The sequence below is a fragment of the Eptesicus fuscus genome, chromosome 7 (assembly GCF_027574615.1).
Source record: "Eptesicus fuscus isolate TK198812 chromosome 7, DD_ASM_mEF_20220401, whole genome shotgun sequence".
Taxonomy (NCBI): Eukaryota; Metazoa; Chordata; class Mammalia; order Chiroptera; family Vespertilionidae; genus Eptesicus; species Eptesicus fuscus.
The window spans coordinates 5,233,413-5,259,044 of record NC_072479.1 but is presented as its reverse complement, the minus strand read 5'-3'; the positions used below and the strand labels follow the sequence as shown (position 1 = coordinate 5,259,044).

At 46.1% G+C, this 25,632-nt stretch overlaps 1 protein-coding gene and 1 pseudogene across 1 annotated transcript in view; both read right to left on the bottom strand.

Moving 5' to 3' along the window:
• ATP12A (ATPase H+/K+ transporting non-gastric alpha2 subunit) overlaps window positions 1–23,119 on the bottom strand; it is a 93,981-nt gene extending 70,862 nt beyond the window's left edge. Inside the window, 5 exon segments of the mRNA XM_054719720.1 lie at window positions 16,578–16,706; window positions 16,814–16,891; window positions 17,913–17,980; window positions 18,166–18,377; window positions 23,073–23,119. Coding sequence (XP_054575695.1) covers window positions 16,578–16,706; window positions 16,814–16,891; window positions 17,913–17,980; window positions 18,166–18,377; window positions 23,073–23,119 — 534 coding nt within the window.
• Window positions 23,120–23,341: 222 nt separating this feature from the next.
• LOC103301245 (40S ribosomal protein S2-like) lies at window positions 23,342–24,270 on the bottom strand (annotated as a pseudogene).
• Between the last annotated feature and the right edge of the window lie 1,362 nt (window positions 24,271–25,632).

Here is a 25,632-nt window from a genome sequence, read left to right as displayed (position 1 = left end):
AGATGCTTCTCACGGACAACTCCTTATTCCAGAACTAGGCACTATTAGTCAGGCTGCATCTAGAAGAGCTGTTTTTATTGTTCCCTTTTCATGTCCTTCCTCAATCTTTCCAGGTCATCAATTTGCTTAGACACCTGCAAGCCCAAGCAGACTGAGTGTGCTTCTCTGTCTCTAGACCCATTTGCCAAACCAAGCAAGCAAAACAGGACTTTGACTTGCGAACTTTCTGGTCAGAACTGGTTGTTCTGGTCCCAACCCTTTCTATTGAAGCGGCTGTGACTCCCTGGGTACCACACTGTGGACAGCCCAGGCGCTGAGAAGGTGATCTGTTGGGCTCACCATGAATGTACTGCCCTCACTTGGGGATGGTTGGCCTGGCTTGTCCTCTTTTCTCTGGAGCTCTAGGGCATGAGCAGTGAGCTGGAGGAACTCCTCATTCAGCTCATCCAAAGTGTCTTCTACCTGCCATATCTTTCTCTAGAAACAAGGGACCTGTGGTCTTCATTATTTTCAGTTTTATTCTAATTTCATTAAAAATTCACAGAGCTCTTGCTTCACAATAGGAAGTGGGATCAGTGCTGGAGAAGAGCTGAAGTCAGGTCTGCTCTCAAAGAGCTCAGAGCCTAAAGACAAGTAAACCCAGACACACCATCCTGCACAATGAAGGCTACCGTGGAGACTGCAGGAGCAGGTCATCTACCGCAGGCAGGTATGGTTAGGGAGAACTTGCTGGAAGAGGGGACATCAAAGCTGAATCTTAACAGATGAATAGTAATTAGCTGGTGGACAATGTTAGAAAGGCATGCTAGGCGCAGGGAAAGCACATGTGAAAACACACAGATATGAGAGAGCATTAGGAACATTCGTCCAGCTGTCAGTCCACCTACCCATCCATTAATCTCATAAGTAAGATTTATTGAGCACCCAGCATGTGGCAAGCCATTGGCCAGTTCTGGGACTCGTAAACTTCCATGGGGTTTCCAGTCTATCAAGAATGGCAGGCATTGCCCTAGCTGGTTTGGCTCAGTGGATAGAGTGTCAGACTCCGGACTGAAGGGTCCCAGGTTCGATTCCGGTCAAGGGCATGTACCTTGGTTGCGGGTACATCCCCAGTAGGGGGTGTGCAGGAGGCAGCTGATCGATATTTCTCTCTCATCGATGTTTCTAACTCTCTATCCCTCTCCCTTCCTCTCTGTAAAAAATCAATAAAATATATATTTTTTAAAATGGCAGGCATGCTCCTGCCCCCATGGCTGCTTCATGCTTCCCATGCCCAGCTCAGATCAAGACCCAGGTGACCGACAGAGACTTGGCCGACAGCAGCTGCCCTCTCACTCCAACAAGAATTGTTTGAATTGTCTTGTACCCATGGTGTGGGGAAGTGGGTTTATGATATCTAAATCCAGCCTACCACCAGGAATGCTTAGGACCTACTCAAGAAGGCAAATAATCCTTTTCACTAATATTTACAGGGAAAAATAAGATTGTTGTTAGAGTAATAAATTTGACAGTAAAATAGTAGTCAAGTTTTCAGGCAAATTTAAATTGGCTAGTTGAAACAAGCGAATATTCTAGAAAAATTAATTGTACTGGACAAAAAGGTGTTCCTAAAGTGTTAACTAAAATTTTTATTGGTAGTTCATCTCATGATAAAATTGTGCACCATATAATGAACCTAAAACAGTAATATTATAGTGCAAAAAATTAAAATTTAAAAGCCATCAAGACTACAATATAAAATTTTCAAAAGCCTCCTAACATCAAAAAGGGGGTGGGGGGAATAGTAGAAGAATATCATGTAAGGAAAAATATCCTGTAAGTAAATTACATCTAGAAAATTAATACTTTAGAAAATTAATTGTAAGGCTAAAAGCAAGACACCCATGAAAAACACACAAGGTGTCAAAACAAGCCAGAGGAAAATCATTTGGGCAAAAAATGAAATAGGATCCCAAGTCAAATTTATAGAAAATATTCCTTTATTAACTTTTGGTCAAGAATATGTTTGTATATTTTCAGAAAACGACTCCGAGACCATGTGGATTCCAGCAACAGAGAGGAATTGACAGGACTACTTCAGCCATGAAGACAGAAGAGGAGCAGTCCAGAGATGGAAGACACTGACGTCACCTTGCCATACTAGCAGTTAGCAGCTGTGTGTCATTGCAGGTTGCCCAAGACCAAACCAGAGAGAGTCGGACCTGCATTACCACCATTTGTCCACCATCCAGAACTGAAATGTCAGTGCTGACATGTACACATAAGGAACTGTTGGACATTGAAATTGGGTCTCCAAAGAACTCTTGGCCCAGAAAGAAACTCACTACAGACTGATTCATTTGCCTGTAAGCATAACCATTATTGCTTGTCTCATTTTCGGTTCTTATAAGTGTATTTCTAATAGCACATGATCTCACTCATCTAGGGGAAATAATGAACAACATAGACTGATGAACAAGAACAGACCCAGAAACAAGGAGGCATGATCAGACTGTCGGGCCTCAGAGGGAGGGTAAGGGAGGGTGGGGGTAAAGGGGAGAGATCAACCAAAGGACTTGTGTGCATGCATATGAGCCTAACCAGTGGTTAAGGACAACAGGGGGTGAGGTATGCATGGGGAGGGGTGTGGGATGGGAATGGGGGGATGAGGACAAATATGTGATACCTTAATCAATAAAGAAATTTAAAAAAAATGTCAGGCATGGAACAAGGGAGTATGAGTGGCAAGCGTTACCTGAGGGGAGTGTTAGGTTGCTATGGGGAGTAGTCAAAGCTCAGCTTGGTGGTAGCATGTAATTTGTTAAGGAAAATGGAAGGAGATTATGCTGGAAAAATGGAGGTGGTGTAGGAGCTGGGGACAGCAGGCCGTGAAGTACCTTATGTGCTGATCTTGGCTATTATGGCTGAGACTTTCTTTTCTTTTCTTTTTTAGTTGTGACTTTCTTATTAAGAGAACCCTCAATTTGTTGGGAGTGTTACTGTACACAGCTAAAAAAAACCTGTTCTTCTCAGATTCTTTTATAGTTAGAGATGATCATGGGACTAATTTTGGCCAATATACAAAAGAAATTATTGAAGAAATGGATTCTGGAAACTTCTTTAAAAGAAGAGCTGACTTGGTTGGCCTGTGCCCTTTTACCTTCCTACCTTTCTAGCAGCCATCATGTCAACAAGTGACCATGAAGATGAAAGCTGTGAGCTACGGGCTGTGAAGCAGAAGGACAGAAGCATCCTGGAGTTGGTAGGACACCATAGGTGCGGATGGGTTTGCTTTGAGCATGTTGATTTAGGCCCCGTGAGTTCATATACTGTCTGACTGCATGGTGGACTCAGCTGTCACAGAAAGCCTACCTCTTGCTCCATAAATGAAATACCATGTAAAATACAAACAAGTGCAGAGCCATGTTTGAATGGAGACTCTCCCAAAGCCAGAAATGAAGAGGTGAGTTAGGGGTAGGAGGGAGCGTAAGGCACGAGGTACACGGTTAGCATGAGGCCTTAATTCCCACCTTGGGAAGGTGGTGAGGTCACAAGGCAATCCATGGTGGGGGAACTGGTCCAGTGCTGCCTGAATCAAGTCTGAACCCAGGAGATGGCTGTCCCTTCCCTTAACTGGAATGCTAGCCTGGCCACGTCCTTCTCATAGTGGTGGCAGAATTACAAAAGGCCTCTTGAAGCCCTTAGCAGGCATCTTGCTCAGGGTTGAGGATGGAATAAAATTGACAGGAGAAATTGGAACCATGAGGCTGTGCAACCACTGCAAGAGGCCAGAACCCTCCACCAGATGAGAGACACAGAAGCCAATGTACCCCACTGTATGTGAGAAGAGATAACCACAATTGCTCCACAGGGCACCTGCATGCTCATACAGGGGACAACCCCTTGGGCACAACTCATAGACAAAAACACAACACAGAGGGAAACCCAACAGCATGAGGGCCAACAGACAACGAAAATACACCCAAGAGACTAGAGAGTGCAGTGAGATCTGAGCACAACTGTCATATAGCATGTTTAAATTATGAGGAAGACAAAAGAACTATAACCCATAAGGCAACACTAGGAACATTATAGAGAAAAAGGGAAATCTAGAAGTAAAAAAGAGAAAAGTGATGAGATTAATGGATTGCAAATGGACCAAGCTATGTTGAGTTTATAGCAACTTGTGAGGGAATTACTACGTGGGATGGAGCTTAGAGAGGCTAACAGATGGCAAATCTAAGGGAGAAGTGAAGAAATACAGATGTAGAAATTTTAAGTCTGGTCTGGCAGTATCCAGACAAGTATGTGCTTTTTTGCACACACATTTCTACAGGTGCCTGTATTAGGTGTGTGGTTTATCATTACACCAGCCTCTGGGATGCCCTGCTGAAGTGATGTCAGTTTCTGGAGTAGGGCAACTAGGTTTGTAACATCTGAATGCCCTGCTCCCTCACCTAACCCCTCTCCTGTAAACACTGGTGGGAAGGGACAGGGCAAGACCTCCTTGCTCTCATTCATCTACTAGTATGTCTCTTGAGGAAGAGAGTGAGGAAATAATATGGACTCACTATAGTCACGCTGATAACTTACTAAAATCGAATGGGTTGAGTTATGAGGAAACAATTCTGTTCTTGTTCTAACTAGTCTGGGAACATCAGTTTCTGAACGAGTATGGTAATATTGCCAATATTGTCATGACCACTGAGGTAGATCCCCAGGGTCCCCATTCTCCCCTTTGTGCTTGTGCCTTGCTCTGTTTTCTTGCAGGCAGGGCCCTCCCGTGGGGGAGTGGGGGGTGGAGAGGGCGTTTTCTCACCCTTTGCCACTGGGCTCCACTATCTGACTTGCTTTGGCTTTTAGGACAAGCAGATGTCACCCTACGCCAGTCCTTAGCCTGAGCTTCAAGAGGCCTTTTGCAATTCTGCCACCATGAGAACGACATGGCCAGACTAGCTCACTGGCCCTAGAAGGGGGAGGAGGGACTCAGAGCACAGTTGTCCCGGGCAAGTCCAGACCAGAGCTGGGGCACAGGCAAACCACAGACAACGAGAACTGCTGGAGAGAGTCAGGCCAGATCAACTGAGCCCCCAGAACAGGAGAAAAAAGGCTTATTGTTGTCTGCTGTTTATCCTGCAGCAAAGCTAACTAATACGCCCAATAATCATTTCAGTTTCTCTCTCTCTCTTCCACAAGCTGGTCTCACTCCTGCTTTTATGGCCCCCTCTATCTCTGTTGTTCCCTTTGTAAGAAATTGCATGTACTCACAGATGAAATCCTGTCATGCATGCAATTTTCCATCTTCATTTTTTATTTTAATAGCATTAAAAATTCTCTACATAACTTTTAGGAGAGACATTAATATTTCATGATAGGGCTCTCCCATAATTCAGGTAACATATTTTTAGAAATTTAGGTCATTTCCATTTACTTTTTCCCCCATTTACTTTTATATCATAAAAAATTACAAGGAAAATGTTTCTTCCTGTTTGCCTGTATTTAAAATTATTTTCCTTAGAGGAGAAACCAAGATGGCAGCATAGGTAAACACCTAAACTGCTGCCTTGCACAACAATTTCAAAACTACAACTAAAAGACAAAACGGACATCATCGAGAACCACAGGAAGGCTGGCTGAGTGGAAATTCTACAACTAGAAGGAAAGAGAAAAGTACACTGAGACTCAGAGGAGCTGCAGGAGGCAGAGGTACTGAGATGCGCGTGTGGAGAGGGCGGGCAACTGAGTGTGCGGCTGGCTTTCTCAAGCAGGAGGAAGACAAAAGCTCCCGACTGCACTGAACTCCAGTTCCAGGTGAGACTCTGGGGACCCAGACTCATACGGGGTGAAAATGGACTGTCAGGAAAGAGAAAAGCACACTGAGACTCAGAGGAACTATGGAAGGCAGAGGTACCGAGGCGTGCGCGTGGAGAGGGCGGGCAACTGAGTACACAGCTGGCTTTCTCAAGCGGGAGGGAGACAAAAGCTCCCGACTGCACTGAACTCCAGTTCCAGGTGAGACTCTGGGGACCCAGACTCATTCGGGGAGAAACTGGACTATCTGGCAGCGGGTGGAACTCGAGGGCAGCTTTCTCTCAGAGGTGATTGCAGCGATTACCACGGGACACTGAGACCCAGGGGCCTATTAGGGCAGGGCTGATGGGAAACCAATGCTGTCTGCTCTGCTCTGAGACTCCGCCCCATCCAAGTTGAGCACAGAGGCTTTTGCAAGTCTTGTCTCATAAGGGTGTCTACAGCATAGCAGTTCTCCCAGCATAGACACAGCTGATCCTCACAGCCAATTGGCCTGGAGGTCAATTCCTCCCAGTGATACCAACAACAGTCAAGGCTTAACTACAACAAGACTGTGCACACAGCCCACAAAGTGGTGCACCAAGAGTGTCCACCTCAGGTAACTGGGGAGGCTGAGCCACTGGGCCCTATAGGACACCTACCACACAAAGCCACTCCATCAACTCAGGGAAGCAGCCAAAATGCGGAGACAAAGAAACAGATCACAAATGAAAGAAATGGAGGAAAGCAAACGACTGCATATAGAGTTCAAAACCACGGTTATAAGGTTTTTCAAGAATTTTCTAGAAAAGGCCGATAAATTTAGCGAGACCCTCGAGGATATGAAAAAGGACCACTCAGAAATTAAGCATACACTGACTGAAATAAAAAATATTATACAGAGATCTAACAGCAGACTAGAGGATCCCAAGAATCAGGTCAAAGATTTGAAATACAAAGAAGCAAAAAAACACTCAACCAGAAAAGCAAAAAGCAAAAAGAATCCAAAAATATGAAGATAGTGTAAGGAGCCTCTGGGACAACTTCAAGCGTACCAACATCCAAAATATGGGGGTGCCAGAAGAAGAGAGAGAGAGCAAGATACGGAAAACCTATTTGAAGAAATAATGACTGAAAACTTCCCCCACCTGGTGAAAGAAATAGATTTACAAGTCCAGGAAGCACAGAGAACCCCAAACAAAAGGAATCCAAAGAGGACCACACCAAGACACATCATAATTAAAATGCCAAGAGCAAAAGACAAAGAGAGAATCTTACAAGCAGCAAGAGAAAAACAGTTAGTTACCTACAAGGAAGCACCCATACGACTGTCAGCTGATTTCTCAACAGAAACTATGCAGGCCAGACGGGAGTGGCAAGAAATAGTCAAAGTGATGAATAGCAAGACCTACAACCAAGATTATTCTACCCAGCAAAGCTGACATTCAGAATTGAAGGGAAGATAAAGAGCTTCACAGATAAGAAAAAGCTAAAGGAGTTCATCACCACCAAACCAGTATTATATGAAATGCTGAAAGGTATTCTTTAAGAAGAGGACGAAGAAGAAAAAGGTAAAGATAAAAATTATGAACAACAAATACATATCTATCAACAAGTGAATCTAAAAATCAAGTGAATAAAAATCTGATGAACAGGGTAGATCCAAGATGGCAGCGTAGATAAACATCTGGGCTGCTGCCGTCCACAACAATTTCCAAACTACAACTAAAAGACAACGTCTATCACCCAGAACCACGGGAAAGCTGGCTGAGCGGAACCTCTACAACTAGACCGAAAGAGACGGGCGCAATCAGGGCACAAATGCTGAAAAACTGAGGTACAGGGGAGCGCATGGGTGATACGAGCTGGCGGTGGAGCCCAGCTGGAGGCGGGTGTTGCTTTCTTCAATCCGAAGAGAGACAAGCCCCCAATCTCTCTGAAATCCAGTTTCAGGGGAGAGACTGGGCTGTCTGCCATTGGGTCGGAGTGAGGGTGGCTTACTAGCAGAGCTGCGTGGTGGTAGAATTGTTGGCTGCGCCGGGGCGTGAGACGGCGGGGACGCGGTCAGAGGCGAGGGGACGCAGTCGGAGGTGGCTCATTGCCAGTCATTGCTGTTTGCCACGCCCTAGCCTAGTGACGCCCTGAGACTCTGCCCTGCACAATCTACAAACACACCCAAGCTCCTAGCAGCGGCTTTTGCATATGAATGGCTTTCTCTATTGCAGTTTAAACTAGTAAACTTGCAACCCAGTACAGACAGCTCCAAGGCCTCCAAGCTCCAAGCAGGGAGGAGAGGACGGCAGTTCTCGCTGTAGCTCCTGCAGGGTAGCCTTAGACAGCAGCTGAACTGCACCCCATTGGAGATTCAGAAGCCAATGCACCTAGTGGTCAGTGTGAGGCACCAGATTTCAACTCCTCACATCCATAAGTGACACATTCGGGAGGCGGACTCAGTGAGCACCAAAGCCCCACTCAAACAAGCCCTGTACCACAAGCGTGTCTCCAGCGCAGCAGTGCTTCCATTATAGACACAGCAGGTCCTCACAGCCAATTGGCCTGGAGGTCAATTCCTCCCAGTGTACCAACAGCAATCAAGGCTTTTAACTACACCAAGACTTTCCACTCAGCCCACAAAGGGGTGTACCAAGAGCGACCACCTAGGGTGATTGGAGAAGCTGAGCTACCGGCCCCTATAGGTCACTGACCACACAAAGCCACTCCATCAACACAGGGAGGCAGCCAAAATGCAGAGACACCAAAGTATGTCATGAATAGAAGAGATGGAGGAAAGTAAACTAATGGACGACACAGTGTTCAGAACCACATTTATAAGGTTACTCAATAATCTTCTAAAAACCGCTGAGAAACTTGAAGAGACCTTCAAAGACCTTAATGAGAATACCAAAACAAATGGAAAAGGACCAGTCAGAAATTATGCATACACTGTCTGAAATAAAGAATATAAAGAAACTCAACTGTAGATCACCATACCCGAAGAGTCAAACCAAAGATCTGGAATATGAGGAAGCAAAAAACACCCAACCAGAGAAGTGGAAAGAAAGAAGAATCCAAAAGTGTGAGGATAGCGTAAGGAGCCTCTGGGATGGCTTTAAGCGTACCAACATCTGAATTTTTGGGATGCCAGAAGAAGAGAGAGAGCAAGATACTGAAAACCTATTTGAAGAAATAATGACAGAAAACTTCCCCCACCTGGTGAAAGAAATAGACTTACAAGTTCAGGAAGTGCACAGAACCCCAAACAAAAGGAATCCAAAGAGGACCACACCAAGACACATCATAATTAAAATGCCAAGGGCAAAAGACAAAGAGACAATCTTGAAAGCAGCAAGAGAAAAACAGTTAGTTACCTACAAGGGAGTACCCATACGACTGTCAGCTGATTTCTCAACAGAAACTATGCAGGCCAGATGGGAGTGGCAAGAAATAGTCAAAGTGATGAACAGCAAGAACCTACAACCAAGATTACTCTACACAGCAAAGCTATCATTCAGAATTGAAAGTCAGACTAAGAGCTTCACAGACAATAAAAAGCTAAAGGAGTTCATCACCACCAAACCAGGATTACATGAAATGCTGAAGGGTATTCTTTAAGAAGAGGAAGAAGAAAAAAAAGTTAAAGGTAAAAATTATGAACAACAAAAAGACATCAAATACATACCTACCATCAAGTGAATCTAAAAATCAAGTGAATAAAAAATCTGAAGAACAGAATGGACTGGTGAATATAATAGAATCAGGGACAAAGAAAGGGAGGAGACGGACAATTCTCAGGGGGAAGGGGGCCTGAGGGGTGCAAGAAGAGATTGGACAAAAATCTTACACCTATGGAAGAAGACAGTGGCAGGGGGTAAGGGCATGGGGTGGGGTGGAGAATCAGGTGGAGGGGAGCTATGGGGGGGAAGGGGGTGGAGAGGAACACCTGTAATAATCTGAACAATAAAGATTTATTTTTAAAAATCTAATGAACAGAATAAACTGGTGAATATAATAGAATCGGGGGCATAGAAAGGGAGTAGACTGACAATTCTCGGGGGAAAAGGGTGTGGGGGTACAGGAAGAGATTGGACAAAAATCGTACACCTATGGATGAGGACAGTGGGGGGGTCGGGGTAAGGGCAGAAGGTGGGGTAGGAACCGGGTGGAAGGGAGCTATGGGGGAAAAAGAGGAACAATTGTAATAATCTGAACAATAAAGATTTATTAAATTAAAAAATAAAATAAAATTATTTTCTTTAGATTCTTGGAGTTGGAGATATTGAGGCAAATGGAATGAATATTTTAGAGGCTTTTGATGCAAAGTTGCCAGATAGTTTTCCAAAAAGGTTTTAACTTTTTACCTTTAACCATCTGGATATGAGAATGTGGATCTCTTTAATTCTCACAATTACTTAAGACTTTAGTTAAATGTTTTAAGTAGGTAAAAAGGGCATTTATGCCTAGCCAGTGTGGCTCAGTGGTTGAGCATTGACCTATGAACGAGTAAGTCATGGTTCAATGCCCAGTCAGGGCACATGCCCTGGTTGCGGGATCAATTTCCAGTAGGGGGCATGCAGGAGGCAGCCGATCAATGATTCTCATCATTGATGTTTCTATCTTTCCCTCTTCGTTCCTCTCTCTGAAATCAATAAAAATAAAAATAAAAAATATCTTAATAATAAAAGCCCAGGATTGTAATGACTGCTCACAATCAAACACTGACCATCCGGAAGTCAGCACTGACTGCCCAGCTTCAGCCAGGCGACCCAGCACTGACTGCCCAGGTGGCTGAGACCCAGAAAGTGAGTCAGGATCTGATCTGCAGCCTCAGTGGAAGCTGTTGATCAGTGTACTTACCTCTCTTTTTCTCTCCCTCTTTCTTTCTGATCTTCGCCAGCAGCCAGGCTTTTCTTTCTCTCCCGGCCTCTGCAGGGGCTGCTGTTAAGCCCTGCCTCTTTGATCAGGCCCAGAGATAGGCCTGGAGATGCTGACTGGCATAGGAACCAATCAGAACCAAAGGTGGGTGCTGTGGGGAACCAATGGCTGCCTAGGAGGCAGAGCTTTTGATGCTGACTGGCATTGAAACTGACCAATCAGAACCAAAGGTGGGTGCTGTGGGGAGCCAATGGCTGCCTAGGAGGCAGAGCTTTTGACACTGGCATAGGAACCGACCAATCAGAACCAAATTGGCCAGCAGAGGAGGACAGTTGGGGGCAACATCAGGCCTGCAGGGGAGGGCCGTTAGGGCAAGATCATGCCAGCAAGGGAGGGCAGTTGGGGGCAACCAGACCAGCAGGGAATGGCAGTTAGGGGCAATCAGGCTGGCAGGGGAGGGCAGTTAAGGGTGATCAGGCAGGCAGGCAGGTGAGCAGTTAGGAGCCAGTGGTCCCAGATTGTGAGAGGGATGTCTGACTGCTGGTTTAGGCCCAATCCCTGGGATAGGGCCTAAAATGGCAGTCGGACATCCCGCAAGGGGTCCCCTATTGGAGAGGGTACAGGCCTAGTTGAGGGAACCCCCCCTCCATGCACAAATTTTGTGCACCGGACCTCTAGTGTGTATATATATACACATGGCATTTAGTGTGTATATATGGCATTTAGTTTAAGTAACATTTCTCTGCTTCTTTAAATGTTTTTATATAATTTTACTGGTTTCTATTTCCTTTTTCTTAGAGCCACTTACACATTGTTCTAATAGAGGAAAATAGGTTAGGGGTAAATTTCTGACCTAGAAAATCCTGTTTTGTGTTATTATGGAATCGTGTCTATTGGTGCTTCCCTTTGGGTTTTTCCCCCCATTGTTTTAGAGATTCTTTTAAAACTTCACAGGCTTTGACCTGCCCTCAAAATATTGCACAGCACCCTCAGAGGTGGCAATGAGAGCAGGTGGCCCAGCGCTCCTCCTGTGAAGGTGGCTTTGGCCTCAGAGCCGGCTCCTTCCTACCTGCAGCTCAGGAAAAACTCGGTGTATGTGCCCATGTCCAGAATCTGGGCTCATGGTTCCTCCTTTGCTGTCATCCTGGCGGGGGGGGGGGGGCGCAGCGGGGGAGGGGGTGGGCTATCCAAGTCCCTGGCCCTGCTGGAGGCTAGGAATAAGAGGAATGATCCTTTAAGGTCTCTGCTGCCCAGTAGCACATCCCAAAAACCCCACAACCAGAATAAAAAAGACATTGGCTCCCTAGCTGGTGTAGCTCAGTTGGTTGAGTGTTGTTCCATGTACCAAGAGGTTTCCTGGTCAGGACACAGGGCTGCATCCCTAGTAGGGTGTGCAGGAGGCAGCCCATCAATATTTCTCTCTCACATCAATGTTTCTCTCTCTCTCTCTCTCTCTCTCTCTCTCTCTCTTTCTCTCTCTCTCTTTCTCTCCCTCTCTCTCTCCCTCTCCCTCTCCCTTCTCCCTTCCTCTCTCAAATCAATAAAAACATTAAAAAATACATTGGCCACTTTTAACTTTTCCCGGAGGTACCTGAGATTGGAGAAGGATGCGATATTCATGTGATGGTGAAAGTGACAAACCCTCAGATTCCCTGAAGCTGGACTAACCACCCACACAGCCTCCCTGACACCCCAAATATGCTGTATGGATTATTTTGAGCTAAAGACAATGAGAAGAAACAAATACAAGAATAGCTCTCTGCTTTCCCCTATTTGTCTAAAAACAGGACATAGCATTTCAAGATGTCACCCCTTTACCAAGGAGAACAGAAGTTAATCACCTGAGGTGACACTAGATCCTTATCAGTCCAGACACTACCAGGAATCTACATGAAGACCTTGCTAAAACTAGCCATCATTGACTATTGTTTCCTTTTCACAATTTGCCACTCTAGACACTCAAAATTCTTTTTATTCATCTTGTCACATCTCTAAAAATGTGTCCTTTTGTGGACCCCTGTTCTAACCACCCCTCTGAGCACCTCATCCCTGAGGCTCCAGGTTCTGTTGGTTTTTCTCTTATTGATCGGTCTTTGTCAATCTCCTTACAGGATCCTGTCCAGATGGGTAGAGGAAAAGAAATTTTTCCTTCCTTACATCTGGCTGACTGTGAGCACCTCCAGTAGGCAGCACTGGTCAGGGCCTCTCTGCACGGTGCTTCTTCTGTGGTCCAGTAACTGTTGTCTGTCCTCCAGGCCTAGGAGGGCAGAGATGGTGGCCCGGGGAACTATGCTGATCTGTATGGTTATATGTACCTGCCACACTCTTATATGTCATCTCTTATTACACCCTCCTCAAATTTCCATCTAGAATATTGCATTAACTTCCTGCTCAGACCCTGGTCAGTACATTGCTGTACTGTTCAGATGCCCCTTGGGCAGCTCAATTCTAGATCTTATTTCTACATCTTGAAATGAGAGGACTGGACATCCCCTGGAGCATTGGGGCCCCTGGGACTGGCCTCAGTTTCTGAGCCATATCTTTATGTCTCCATCAATGCTGCTTCCCTCCACACTGAATACCCTTCCCAAACTTTGTAAATCCTTTCTCAAATGAAACTACGCCACCAACTTTTCCTGATCCTCACAGCCTTAGTTAAGCATCTAGAGCCTTTTATTATAATTACTAGAGGCCCGGTGCATGAAACTCGTGCATGGGGTCGGGGGTGTCCCTCAGCCCAGCCTGCACCCTCTGCCAGCAGTCGGACATCCCTCTCACAATCCGGAACTGCTGGCTCCTAACCACTCGCCTGTCTGCCTGCCTGATCACCCCCTAACCGCTCCCCTGCCAGCCTGATTGACACCTAACCACTTCCCTGCCAGCATGATTGACACCTAACTGCTCCCCTGCCATCCCGATCACCCCCAACTGCCCTCCCCTGCAGGCCTGGTTGCCCTCAACTGCCCTCCCCTGCAGGCCATCTTGTGACAACGTGGGGGAGACCATCTTGTGACAACATGGGGATAGCCATCTTGTGACATGAGGGTGTGAGGGTCAATTTGCATATTACCTATTTATTATATAGGATTTGTCCTTTCTAACTCCTTAGCCTGGCATCAAAGGCAGCAACAAACATCCTCAGGTTGTAGCTCATGCCACTGGCTAGAAAGTGTTTACTCAAGATTTACAAGGTGGCACATCCAGACCTCTGAATTCCAAACCTGCCTTTCCCTGTGTTATCCTTCTTTCTGGAGTCTTGATCCTCCAGGCCCTGGGACTTTAGCAGGAGTGTCTACTATATACACTGAGTGGCCAGATTATTATGCGTTCAGAGATCATAATAATCTGGCCACTCAGTGTAGATCCTCCTCCCTTTGCCTTCAGGAGACTTGAATTATTTGGATATGCTTTCTAGTCACCATCAGTAAGAAAACCAATACGAGAGATGTTTCTGGGAAGAAGGACTGCCCACCACCTACCTGTGTGGCCCCAGATGTGCTCCATAATTTTCAGGTCCTGTAAGTAATACACCTTTATCTCTTCAAAGTTTTCTGATGTTTATTGCTGAGGGCATCATGTAGTGATAGTAAGAACCACAAGGGCTGGTCCAACCACAACATTGGTTATTAATGTGCTGAGACCAGCTCACAACACGTGGACAGAAATCAAGTCAACATAAGCAAGCAAGTCCATCTCAGCCTCAGGTTGACTTGGGAGAAGAATAAACAAGTGGGACCAATCATAATAAATGACATGAGTTCTAATGACTGACTCAAATGAGCGAACTCCTTGGCAAACCAGAGTGGCCATGACAGTTACTGTGGGCAGAGAGCCCCTGAAAACTTGAGCTGGATTTGAGCAAGTTAAGGCTTTAAATCTGATTCTGGTTATGAGAAATAAGATTACCAGTGCGAGGGAGCTAAGGGCTGCACCCTAAGAACACAGCTGCTGTGTGAAAACCTCAGTGCGATGCCTGTCCGTCCCACCTTGCACTTTGGTGCTCCTCATATGAGAGCAGGAGCGGGGCTTCAGGAGCACATCATTCACCAGCTGAGGGTCTTGTTGACAGGCGGAGAGAGGCTGTTCACCAACCTGACCAAAGGCCTTGAAAGAACAGATATTCCTGTAACCTTCCTTCAGTTCTGGGCCCAGGAAAGGATGTGGTGGACAAAGACAGTGTTGTTAAATCAACCTGGGCACGTGCACTGATCTGAGTTGTGAGTCCCCATCTCTGTGTGACCTGGTGCCTGATTACCTGGTTCTCTTAGGGGCTCCAATCATTTGCCCTGTAGTAGTTAAGACCCGATATAGGTTGTGGCCTCCCTTTTAATACCTTCAGACACCCAGGGACATGTGCCATGGGCATGAATTCTGCCCTATTGCACTGCGGGTGCCATGCCCTCTGTGTCCACCCTCCCTTTGATATGATGTTTTTAGGGCAGGATCTGTGCCTGGTGACCCGCGGAGCTCCATATGAGGGGCCAGATCACAGACACACTGGGGAGTTTGTCTCCACAATCTCTTGGAGATGATTGAGAGCTGAAACTGGGGACTAAACTTTGAGCACAGACCATGCACCTGGGTTTGTGACTAGAGTGCAGAGCCACCTGCAGAATCCTGGGTGTATGTGAGTGTGATATGTGACGACTATCTAATGTATGTACATGTGTATGTACATGTGTCAGTGTTGAGTGTAAATGTGCTCAGGTATGGTTGAGTATCTGTGTTTGTGAGTGCCTATTGTATGCACACAAGTGTATATGAGTGTGTCTATGTGGCCTGAGTATGTGGCATATTGCATGTGCATAGTGTATACATGCATGTGAGTGTTGTGCATTTGTGTGTGGTTGTGATTACATGCACATGAGTGTGTGTATGCCAGTGGTCGGCAAACTCATTAGTCAACAGAGCCAAATATCAACAGTACAACGACTGAAATTTCTTTTGAGAGCTGAAAACTGACTTCTGCACATGGGCCATGAAGTTTCAATCACACTGTACATGCGCGCCCGCACATGGTATTTTGTGGAAGAGCCACACTCAAGGGGCCAAAGAGCTGCATGTGGCTCGTGAGCCGCAGTTTGCCGACCACTGGTGTATGCATATGGGTATGTGTTTGTGAGTGCATGTGTGTGTGTGCACCTAATGAGTCTCCATGGGTCAGACAGAGCAGCTCTACACAAGTGGGCTCTGTTGCCTGAGGGCTTTTCACCTTCCTGCTGGTCCCAGCTGGTGGTTCGCATGCATGAGAAAGTGCAGATGCCAGGGCCATAATCACACAGTCAAGCTCCAGCTGAAAGCTCAGGGGAAAGGCGCTGGGGGTGCAGCCTGGGGAGGAAAACACTGAACAACCTCAGACACATTCATGCCATTTGACCACAGACGCCTGGCCTGATCTCCATTCACTGCTCCCCAGTTTTGAAGCCTGTGTGCCTCTCACCCCTTATTCTGTCTTTGCTTCCTATCCCAGAACCCACTTCCATATCTCCCTTTCCTCTAGGCAGCCACGCCAGTGTAGACTTTTGCTTCCTGTCTGTAGACTATTCTGTACCTACAGAACTTTTATGAGGAGTCCTTTAGAAAAACAAAACTAATGGTATAATCTAGGGAGACTGTCAACAGCCTTGGGATTCTGGTCACTCACATCCCACACATGACCAGCCCTAAAGCACGGTAGTGGATGTGCCGGCAGGAGAGCTGAGGGGGGGGACTTTGCTCTGCCATGTGTTACCTGAGTCTTCCCCTCTTCCTAGCAAACAGTATCTCTGCCTGGGCCCAGGACCATCTGCGATCAGGGTCGACATTATGGCACAGGGCACTGAGCACAAAGTGAGAAGGTAATCTTGAGATGCATGGCTAGGTGCTCCTCACATTTAGAGTTAATATAATGACTTTCCACCTGCCTACACAGCCCCACCCCTGCACCTGCCACTCACCTGAAGGACACTGCCAGCACTCACTGGGAGAAACTGTGGGGTGGCCCCAGATTCTTTATGCTGTCTGATGTCTGTCCTGGTGGCAGCTTTGGACCCTGTCTTAGTCAGGCTGAGGCCTTGCAAAAGGTCCTAGAAGAGCCAAGGGTGTGACACTCACTCAGTTATGAGTGTCCTTCTTGTCTTGGGCAGTTTCCAGGAGTGGGTAGCTGACCTCTGGGGCAGTGGGGATGTCTCACCTTGAGTCTCCAGAGCTGCTGGCTGCCTCCCCTGTAGAAGGCCAGTGCATTGCTCCTGTGCTCGCTCAACTGGAAAAGCTAAAAGAAAAAAGAATCCAAAAATATGAAGATAGTGTAAGAAGCCTCTGGGACAACTTCAAGCGTACCAACATCAGAATTATGGGGGTGCCAGAAGAAGAGAGAGAGCAAGATACGGAAAACCTATTTGAAGAAATAATGACTGAAAACTTCCCCCACCTGGTGAAAGAAATAGACTTACAAGTTCAGGAAGCGCACAGAACCCCAAACAAAAGGAATCCAAAGAGGACCACACCAAGACACATCATAATTAAAATGCCAAGAGCAAAAAAACAGAGAATCTTACAGGCAGCAAGAGAAAAACAGTTAGTTACCTACAAGGGAGCACCCATACAATTGTCAGCTGATTTCTCAACAGAGACTATGCAGGCCAGACAGGAGTGGCAAGAAATAGTCAAAGTGATGAATAGCGAGAACCTACAACCAAGAGTACTCTACCCAGCCAAGCTGACATTCAGAATTGAAGGGCAGCTAAAGAGCTTCACAGATAAGAAAAAGCTAAAGGAGTTCATCAACACCAAACCAGTATTATATGAAATGCTGAAAGGTATTCTCTAAGAAGAGGAAGAAGAAGAAAAAGGTAAAGATAAAAATTATGAACAACAAATACATATCTATCAACAAGTGAATCTAAAAATCAAGTGAATTAAAAATCTGATGTACAGAATAAACTGGTGAATGTAATAGAATCAGGGGCATAGAAAGGGAGTGGACTGACAACTCTCAGGGGTAAAGGGGTGTGGGGGTGCAGGAAGAGACTGGACAAAAATCGTACACCTATGGATGAGGACAGTGGCGGGGAGGAAAGGGAAGAGGGTGGGATGGGAACCAGGTGGAGGGGAGCTATGGGGGAAAAAAGAGGAACAACTGTAATAATCTGAACAATAAAGATTTATTAAATTAAAAAAGAAAAGAACTCAGGGCCTGCTGCCACCAGGGCTGTGTGCCTGGGGAAGAATGCTGTGCTCTAGCCCCTGGTTTCACCATGCTCCAGGGGCACCATTTGCCCATTGATGCTCACCTTGTGGCCCCCAGAGCCACCCTGACTGCTGTAAGCTTCCACAAATGCTCCTTGATTCAAACAAGAGACTGGAACACAGCAGGAAATGGTGAGTGACCTAATCACTCCACCATTCTGCACAATACTGTGACTCTGGCTCTATAAGGAAGGTCCTGTGTCTTGTCAGGACATGAACTCTTGGCACAAAGGACTGAACATTAACCAAACAGCCCGGGAAAAGTGCCTGGCACACAGAGGACTCCACACATGCTACCTGTTCTCACTCCCCTCAGGTCTTTCTTCCCGCAGTTGCAGGGTGGTGTGTATCTGGGCTGACAGTCCTTGTTGCTATTGCTCTCGTCACTCTCCAGGCCCCTCTTGTCGTAGGACTCGTGTCTTGCCTGGCAGATGCAGGACCCATCTGACTTCTGGAAGACCCTGTTCAGGCCCTGACATGTGCAGTGGGAGGAACCTGGACACAGGCCCCTGACAGTGAGCCAGAGACAGAAGTCAACTCTCCATCCCTGTCCACAGGGAGTTTGTGATGCAGACACCTATCTTTACCAAACCACTGGCTTTAGGGTCTTTGAGGGCATTGAATAAGATCTTCTAAATCAGTGATTCTCAACTTTGACTTTGTATTAGATTCATCTGGGAAGCTTTTAAAAAGCATTACTGTCCAGGTCCCCTTTAGACCAATTAAGCAAAAATCTCTGAGGTAAGGCAAGGCATCTACCTTTTAAAAAGTCCCTTGAGGGTTTTAAGGTGTAGACAGGGCTAAGAACTATTGAGGTAGGTGAAAAAGTTGATGCCTTGTGAAAGGTGTGGTTCCTGTTCACGATTAAACAAAGCCATATGGGGCCAGTCCTGGAGGATGGGCAAAGGCTCTGTCTCCCGGGGACAAGAGGCGAGAGCTCTGCAGAGACAGAGGCCTCTCCAGAAGCTTGAAGGATGGACTGGACTGGAGGGGAAGAGCTGGGCGAACAGAGATCCTCAGCAGAGAAGAAAGTAGTGGGAGGGAAAGTTCAAGTTTTATTTGGGAGACAAAAGAGTCCAGGTAGATGTTTTTCTGGGAGAGGGAGCTCAGAGAGAGGTGTGATTGGGACCTCCTAGTGGAGTAGGGTCCATTGCAATTCTGGCCGTAATGGCATTTGTGTCTGTTCATCGGGGGAAAAAACCACTTGTGAAGTTTAGCCCTTGTCAGTTTGGTGTAGGTGACCGCTCATATCCAGTGGATTGTGTCCAGTGGAACTGCAGCAGAATTATTTGAATGAATTGATTGAAAGTTGACTTTTTTTTTCTAACATGGTCATATTCACTTCCCAAAAGAATTCAGAGACCATTAATAAGAGAGATAATTATTTCCACTGTACAGAAGGAAGGGACTTAACTCAATATTAAAGTGACAGAGAATATTTTCCCATCAGTCAGGTTCTAGATGTTCAAGCCCTCTCTAATGTTCTGTATTCTAGAATGTTCTTTGGCTTATCTGGACCAGCTCCCTGCCAAAACCCTGGGTACGACCACGATCTAGGAGTCTTTCACGTCTCCTTGTTGTCCAGAGCACTGGGCTTCAAACTTGGTTTTTGGAGCTCTGTGGTACCACAAAGGTGTATTGGGGACTTTCTGGGTTTAGGAGTGACTAAGTGGAAGTAGTTATGGGACTTCACTCCTTGGTTCAATCTGAGCCACTTTGCTTTTACGTGTTTTATATTAATTCCTTAAATGAGAACTCTTTTGAAAAAGTATTCTGTTGTTAAAGAATACTTTGAACAAAAGTCTGAACTGTTGGTCTGGCATTGATGACTATGGAATTAACCACAGATCTATATAAAAAGCATCATTTAAAAACTATCTTCCTCCCACCATCTCAACCCAATAAGATTTTACTCATCCTCATTCCTGCTTAAATACAACGTTTTCCATAAGTTTCCCTGATCCTGCCATGCAGAAGCAATTTCTTTCTATTTTGAACCATATAGATTTCCTTCCTGGTGGCACTTGACACTTCTGCCAATTTGTTATATATTTTCACTTTTTTTCTATTATACCTATCAGTATATTCCAAAGTGTCTTTGTGGCACTAACAACAATAATTGGAGGTTAGCATTTGTGAGATTACCTTTAAAATAAATTAACTAAAAAAATTATCCACCTCATCCCCAAAGTGGAAAAGGCTGTTTACAAAAGTGTATATTCTTACAAGACTTTTTTTCTACCTTTGGCAATGGCAGACTCACTTATTTCAGGCCAATTTTCTGATAAGTTACAACCAGAGAAGCAATATATATATTGGATAGAAAGGAAATCCAGAGGGATCAGTCCTACATATGGGACTTCAGGATGTTTCATAAGGCCATAAGGGCAAAAATTGGGCCCACCAAGAAGGAGGGCCTCTGGGAAACTGCACAGGCTTTCAGTCAGACCACTGAAGGGCTATCCCCTAGTAAATACTGACTGCAAGTAAATCAACTCTGTCAAAATCTGATTTTCTGAACCCCTGATGAACTGAGCTGATTTGTTCTCACTGTAACTGCCTTTCAGAAAGTAATTCCTCTATGGAAGAAGTAATGGCATCCAGAATTTCAAGTGTCCTCTAAAATATTCATTCATAATGTCCAGCATTCAATAACAAAAATAACCAGGCATACAAAACATTCCCACAAGAATTATCAAGAAATCAAGAGGAAAACCAGATAATAGATGCAGGCTCTCATGAGATCCAAGTGTTGGAGTTATAAGATATGATATGCACTTTAAACTGTGATTAGTTTGTTGGATAAATCAAATGACAAGATGGAGAATATCAACAGAGAACAGGGAACTATAAAAGACTAATAGGAATTCTAAAACTAAAAAGTTCAATAGCAAAAAAATAAAATATCAATAGATACATTTAATAGGTTATATGGAGCTGAAGAGAAAATTAATGTAATGGAATATAGGGCTTTGAAAAAATATCCAGGTTGAATCTCAGAAAGAAAAAAATAAAAGATGAAAAATGTAGAAAATAGATTTCTGAAGGTTCCTGCAGTGCGAGAGACATGTGCATGGTAATATCCTATATAATAAAAGCCTAATATGCTAAGTGTCCTACCGTTCATTTGACCATTCGACCAATCACTATGACATGCACTTACCACCAGGGGGCAGATGCTCCGACTGGTAGGTTAGCTTGCTGCTGGGGTCCGGCTCATCATCTGGACTGGGTGAGACAGGCTGGACATACCTGGGGCCCTCTCACGGTCCCTCCACAGCCAGCCAACCTCCCGTGGTCCCTCCCTGGCTGGCCGGCCCCAATTAACCCTAATCGGGGACTAGGCCAGACGCCCCGATTGGCCCCGATCAGACCGGTTTCAGCCCAATCCCCGCAGGCCAGGCTGAGGGACCTCACCGGTGCACAAATCTATGCACCAGGCCTTTAGTACTAGTATATAACATGTGTGTAATTGGAAACCCAAAAAGGAAAGGAGAAAGAGAATAGGGTACAACAAATATTTTAAATATATAATGGCAAAGAATCTCACAAAATTGATGAAACATCAAACCACAGATTCAGGAAGTGCTAAAGAAACTAAAATAGGATAAATACAAACAAAAAGTACAGGCAGAAAACTTTAGTTGTATTACTGGAAACCAAAGACAAACTCTTAAAAGCACCAGAGAAAAAGGACATTTACCTCCAAAGAGTAAACATGAGACTTCCCAAAAGAAATAATACAAGCAAGAGGCAATGGAAGTATGTCTTTGAAATGCTGTAAGAAAGTAACTGTCAAGCTACAATTTTCTGCTTAGTTAAAATATGCTTCAAGAATAAAACTTAAAAAAGACATTTTAGACAAACAAATCATTAGAAAATGAAATTATAAATCCTTCATAGCTTTTATAATAATATCAAAATACATCAAGTATCTAAAAATAAAGCTAATGATATATATACAAGGGCTCTTCCTAGAAAATATAATAAAACAAAAATCATTTAAAAAAATAAAAGGACCTAAATAAGAGGAAAGTTAAGCCATGTTCAAGAATTAGAGGACTCAATATGATAAAGATGTCATTTCTTTCCCAAAGGATCTGTTGTTTCTATGCAATCCTATAGAAATTCCAGCCGAAACCGGTTTGGCTCAGTGGATAGAGCGTCGGTCTGCGGACTGGAGGTCCCAGGTTCGATCCGGTCAAGGGCATGTACAATGGTTGCGGGCACATCCCCCGGTGGGGGGTGTGCAGGAGTCAGCTGGTCGATGTCTCTCTCTCATCGATGTTTCTAGCTCTCTATCCCTCTCCCTTCCTCTCTGAAAAATCAATAAAATATATATAAAAAAAAAAAAAAAAAAAGAAATTCCAGCAAGTGTTTTTGTGGATCTGATTATATAGAAATTCAAGGGCTACAAATAGCCAAGACAATCTTAAAAAAAAGAACAAAGTTGGAAGGCATAGACTATTATATTAAAATTTATTTTGAAGCTAAAGGACATGATGATGTTTATACAAGGACAGGATAAAAGACCAGTGGAACAGAACAAGATTCCCAAACAGACCCATGTGTATATAGGATGCTCAATTGAGGATAGACATGAGTGATCTTTTAATAAAGGTCACACACACACACACACACACACACACACACACACACGCACACTGGGGCAGTGGAGTCACAGGAAAGTCCATTCTCTCACTTGTAAACAACTATTCTCAACAATGAAGTCTTTCTCCAAAGTCCTACACAGCTGACTCTCAAAGCTGCAGGGCCCAGGAGAGATGGTGTCCTGGGACCCTGTATCTGGACACAAGGGCAGTTACCTCATTGGGGGAGATGGGAATGGGTGACACTCACCAGGGGGAGAGAAAGCAGAGTTCCCACAGGGAAGGCAAACCAGTCTGGCCAGATTGGTCACTGAAGGTGCCAGCAGGGCATGGCAGGCGCTCTCCAGCGGGGCTGTGAGTCCCTGAAGGACAATAGTGCCCCCGGGGCATGGCTGGCTGTAGAACTGCTCTGTCCCTGCAGGGAAGTGGAGTGAAATTCTGAGCCATGGACTCCGGTGGAGGCGGGGATGGAAGCAGCTGTGAGAGTAAGAATGAACATGTTGAGGGAAGGAGGTGAGGGGTGGGGGAACAGCAAAGCAAATACAGGGGGAGAGTCTGGATTATAGGGAGGACAGCAGAGGCTCTGTACCCTACCCCACCCCAGCTTGATCCTCAGAGCACACTTCCATCTCAGCAGACATGGGCGCCGTAGCCAGCAGTGCTGACCACTAGGTAGCAGTTGTCCTATTTTCAAGAAGACCTGCGCTACTGGCTCCAAATACTAACTTGCATGGTAGGTACATAGCCTATAATTCTCAGGTCTTTAACTCTCACACCCAGACAGATGTGGCCCCAACCTGCTCTGTACCCTCCTTCTCTGCTGTTCTCCCCACATTCTTCTTCTTTTTTTTTTTTTAGCAGACTTAAATCATCACTTTATTTTTCTTGTATAAAATTATGTGGTGGCCACAGCTGGAGCCTGGGTCCTCTGCACAGACACTCTGGTGTGGGTCTTTACAAGATGGTCAGTGAATTCCTGATAGGGAGACTTGGTGAACACAGTCTCCTTCCAGAGATCAGGGTGAGATAGCTGTAGGTCTTAGAGATGGCATCAAAGGTGGCCTTGGCGAAGTTGCCCAGGGTGGCAGTGCAGCCCCTGGCCGAGGTGTAGCAGTCATCAATACCAGCCATCATCAGCAACTTCTTGGGCACAGGGGCCGAGACAATGCCGGTACCCCTGGGGGCAGGGATGAGGCGCACCAGTACAGAGCCACAGCGGCCAGTCACCTTGCAGGGAACCGTGTGGGGCTTGCCGATCTTGTTTCCCCAGTAGCCTCGCCGCACGGGCACAATAGAGAGCTTGGCCAGGATGATGGCTCCACGGATGGCAGTGGCTACTTCCTTTGAGCACTTAACACCCAGGCCAACATGTCCATTGTAGTCCCCAATGGCGACAAATGCCTTGAACGGGTCCTCTGGCCAGCACGTGTCTGCTTTTGCACAGGCATGATCTTTAACACCTCATCCTTGAGGGATGCCCCCAAGAAAAAGTCAATGATCTCAGATTCCTTGATGGGCAAGGAGAATAGATAGATTTCCTCTAGGGATTTGATCTTCATGTCCTTGACCAGGCGGCCCAGCTTGGTGACAGGGATCCACTCCTTGTCCTTGGCCTTGCCTCCCGAGCTCCGCGGCCTCGGTCCCTGCCCCGACCCCGGCCGCGACCCCGGCCCCGGATGCCGCTGCCAAATCCTCCACGGAAGCCGCCGCGACCTCCTATTCCGGGGCCCCCGGGGCCTCCGGGCCCTCCGGCAGCACCGGCGTCATCCGCCATTTGGTGTTTCGTCGGAAAAGAAGCCTCCCCACATTCTTGAGTCTTTTTCTTTTCTTTATATACACACACACACACACACACACACACACATATATATATATATATATATATATATATATATATATATATATACACATACTAGAGGCCCGGTGCACGAAATTCGTGCACGTATGGGGGTTGTCCCTCAGCCCAGCCTGTACCCTCGCCAATATGGGATCCTTCTCACAATCCAGGACTGCTGGCTCCCAACTGCTTGCCTGCCTGCCTTCCTGATTGCCCCTAACCGCTTCTGCCTGCCAGCCTGATCACCCCCTAACCACTCTGCTGCCAGCCTGTTTGTCCCCAACTTCCCTCCTCTGCTGGCCTGGTCACCCCTAACTGCCCTCTCCTGCAGGGTTGATCACCTCCAACTGCCCTCCCTTGCAGGCTTGGTCCCTCTCAACTGCCCTCCCTTGCAGGCCGGGTGCCTCCCAACTGCCCTCTCCTGCTGGCCATCTTGTGGTGGCCATCTTGTGTCCACATGGGGGCAAGATCTTTGACCACATGGGGGCAGCGATATTGTGTGTTGCAGTGATGATCAATCTGCATATTACTCTTTTATTAGATAGGATAGAGGCCTGGTACAGGGGTGGGGGCCAGCTGGTTTGCCCTGAAGGGTGTCCCGGATCAGGGTGGGGTTCCCTTTGGGTGTGGGGTGGCCTGAGCGAGGGGCCTGTGGTGGTTTGCAGGCTGGCCACGCCCCCTGGCAACCCAAGCGGAGGCCCTGGTATCTGGAATTTATTTTCATTCTACAATTGAAACTTTGTAGCCTGGAGCGGAGCCAAGCCTGGGGCTCCCTCTGAGGCCGGCAGCCATTTGTGTTGGGGTTATAATTGAAACTTTGTTGCCTTTAGCAGGTGGGCCCGGCCAGGGTGTGCAGAAAGCTTTGCTTCCCCTGTTGCCGGCGGCAACCCAGGCCTGCTCTCTCAAGCTCCATTCTGCCGCCATTTGTTTGAATTTGTTTACCTTCTATAATTGAAACTTTGTAGCTTGAGTGGAGGCTTAGGCCTGGCCAGGGCAGGCAGAAAGCTTGGCTTCCTCTGTTACCTAGGAAACCTTGCTCTCTGTGGCTGTAGCCATCTTGGTTTGGGTTAATTTGCATGCTTGCTCTGATTGGATGATGGGCGTGGCTTGTGGGCGTGTCGGGGGTATGGTCAATTTGCATATTTGTCTATTATTAGATAGGGTGTGTGTGTGTGTGTGTGTGTGTGTGTGTGTATAATTGATTTTTTTTACAGAGAGGAAGAGAGAGGGATAAAGAGTTAGAAACATTGATGAGAGAGAAACATCAACCAGCTGCCCCCCTCCTCCCTACTGGGGATGTGCCAGCAACCAAGTTAC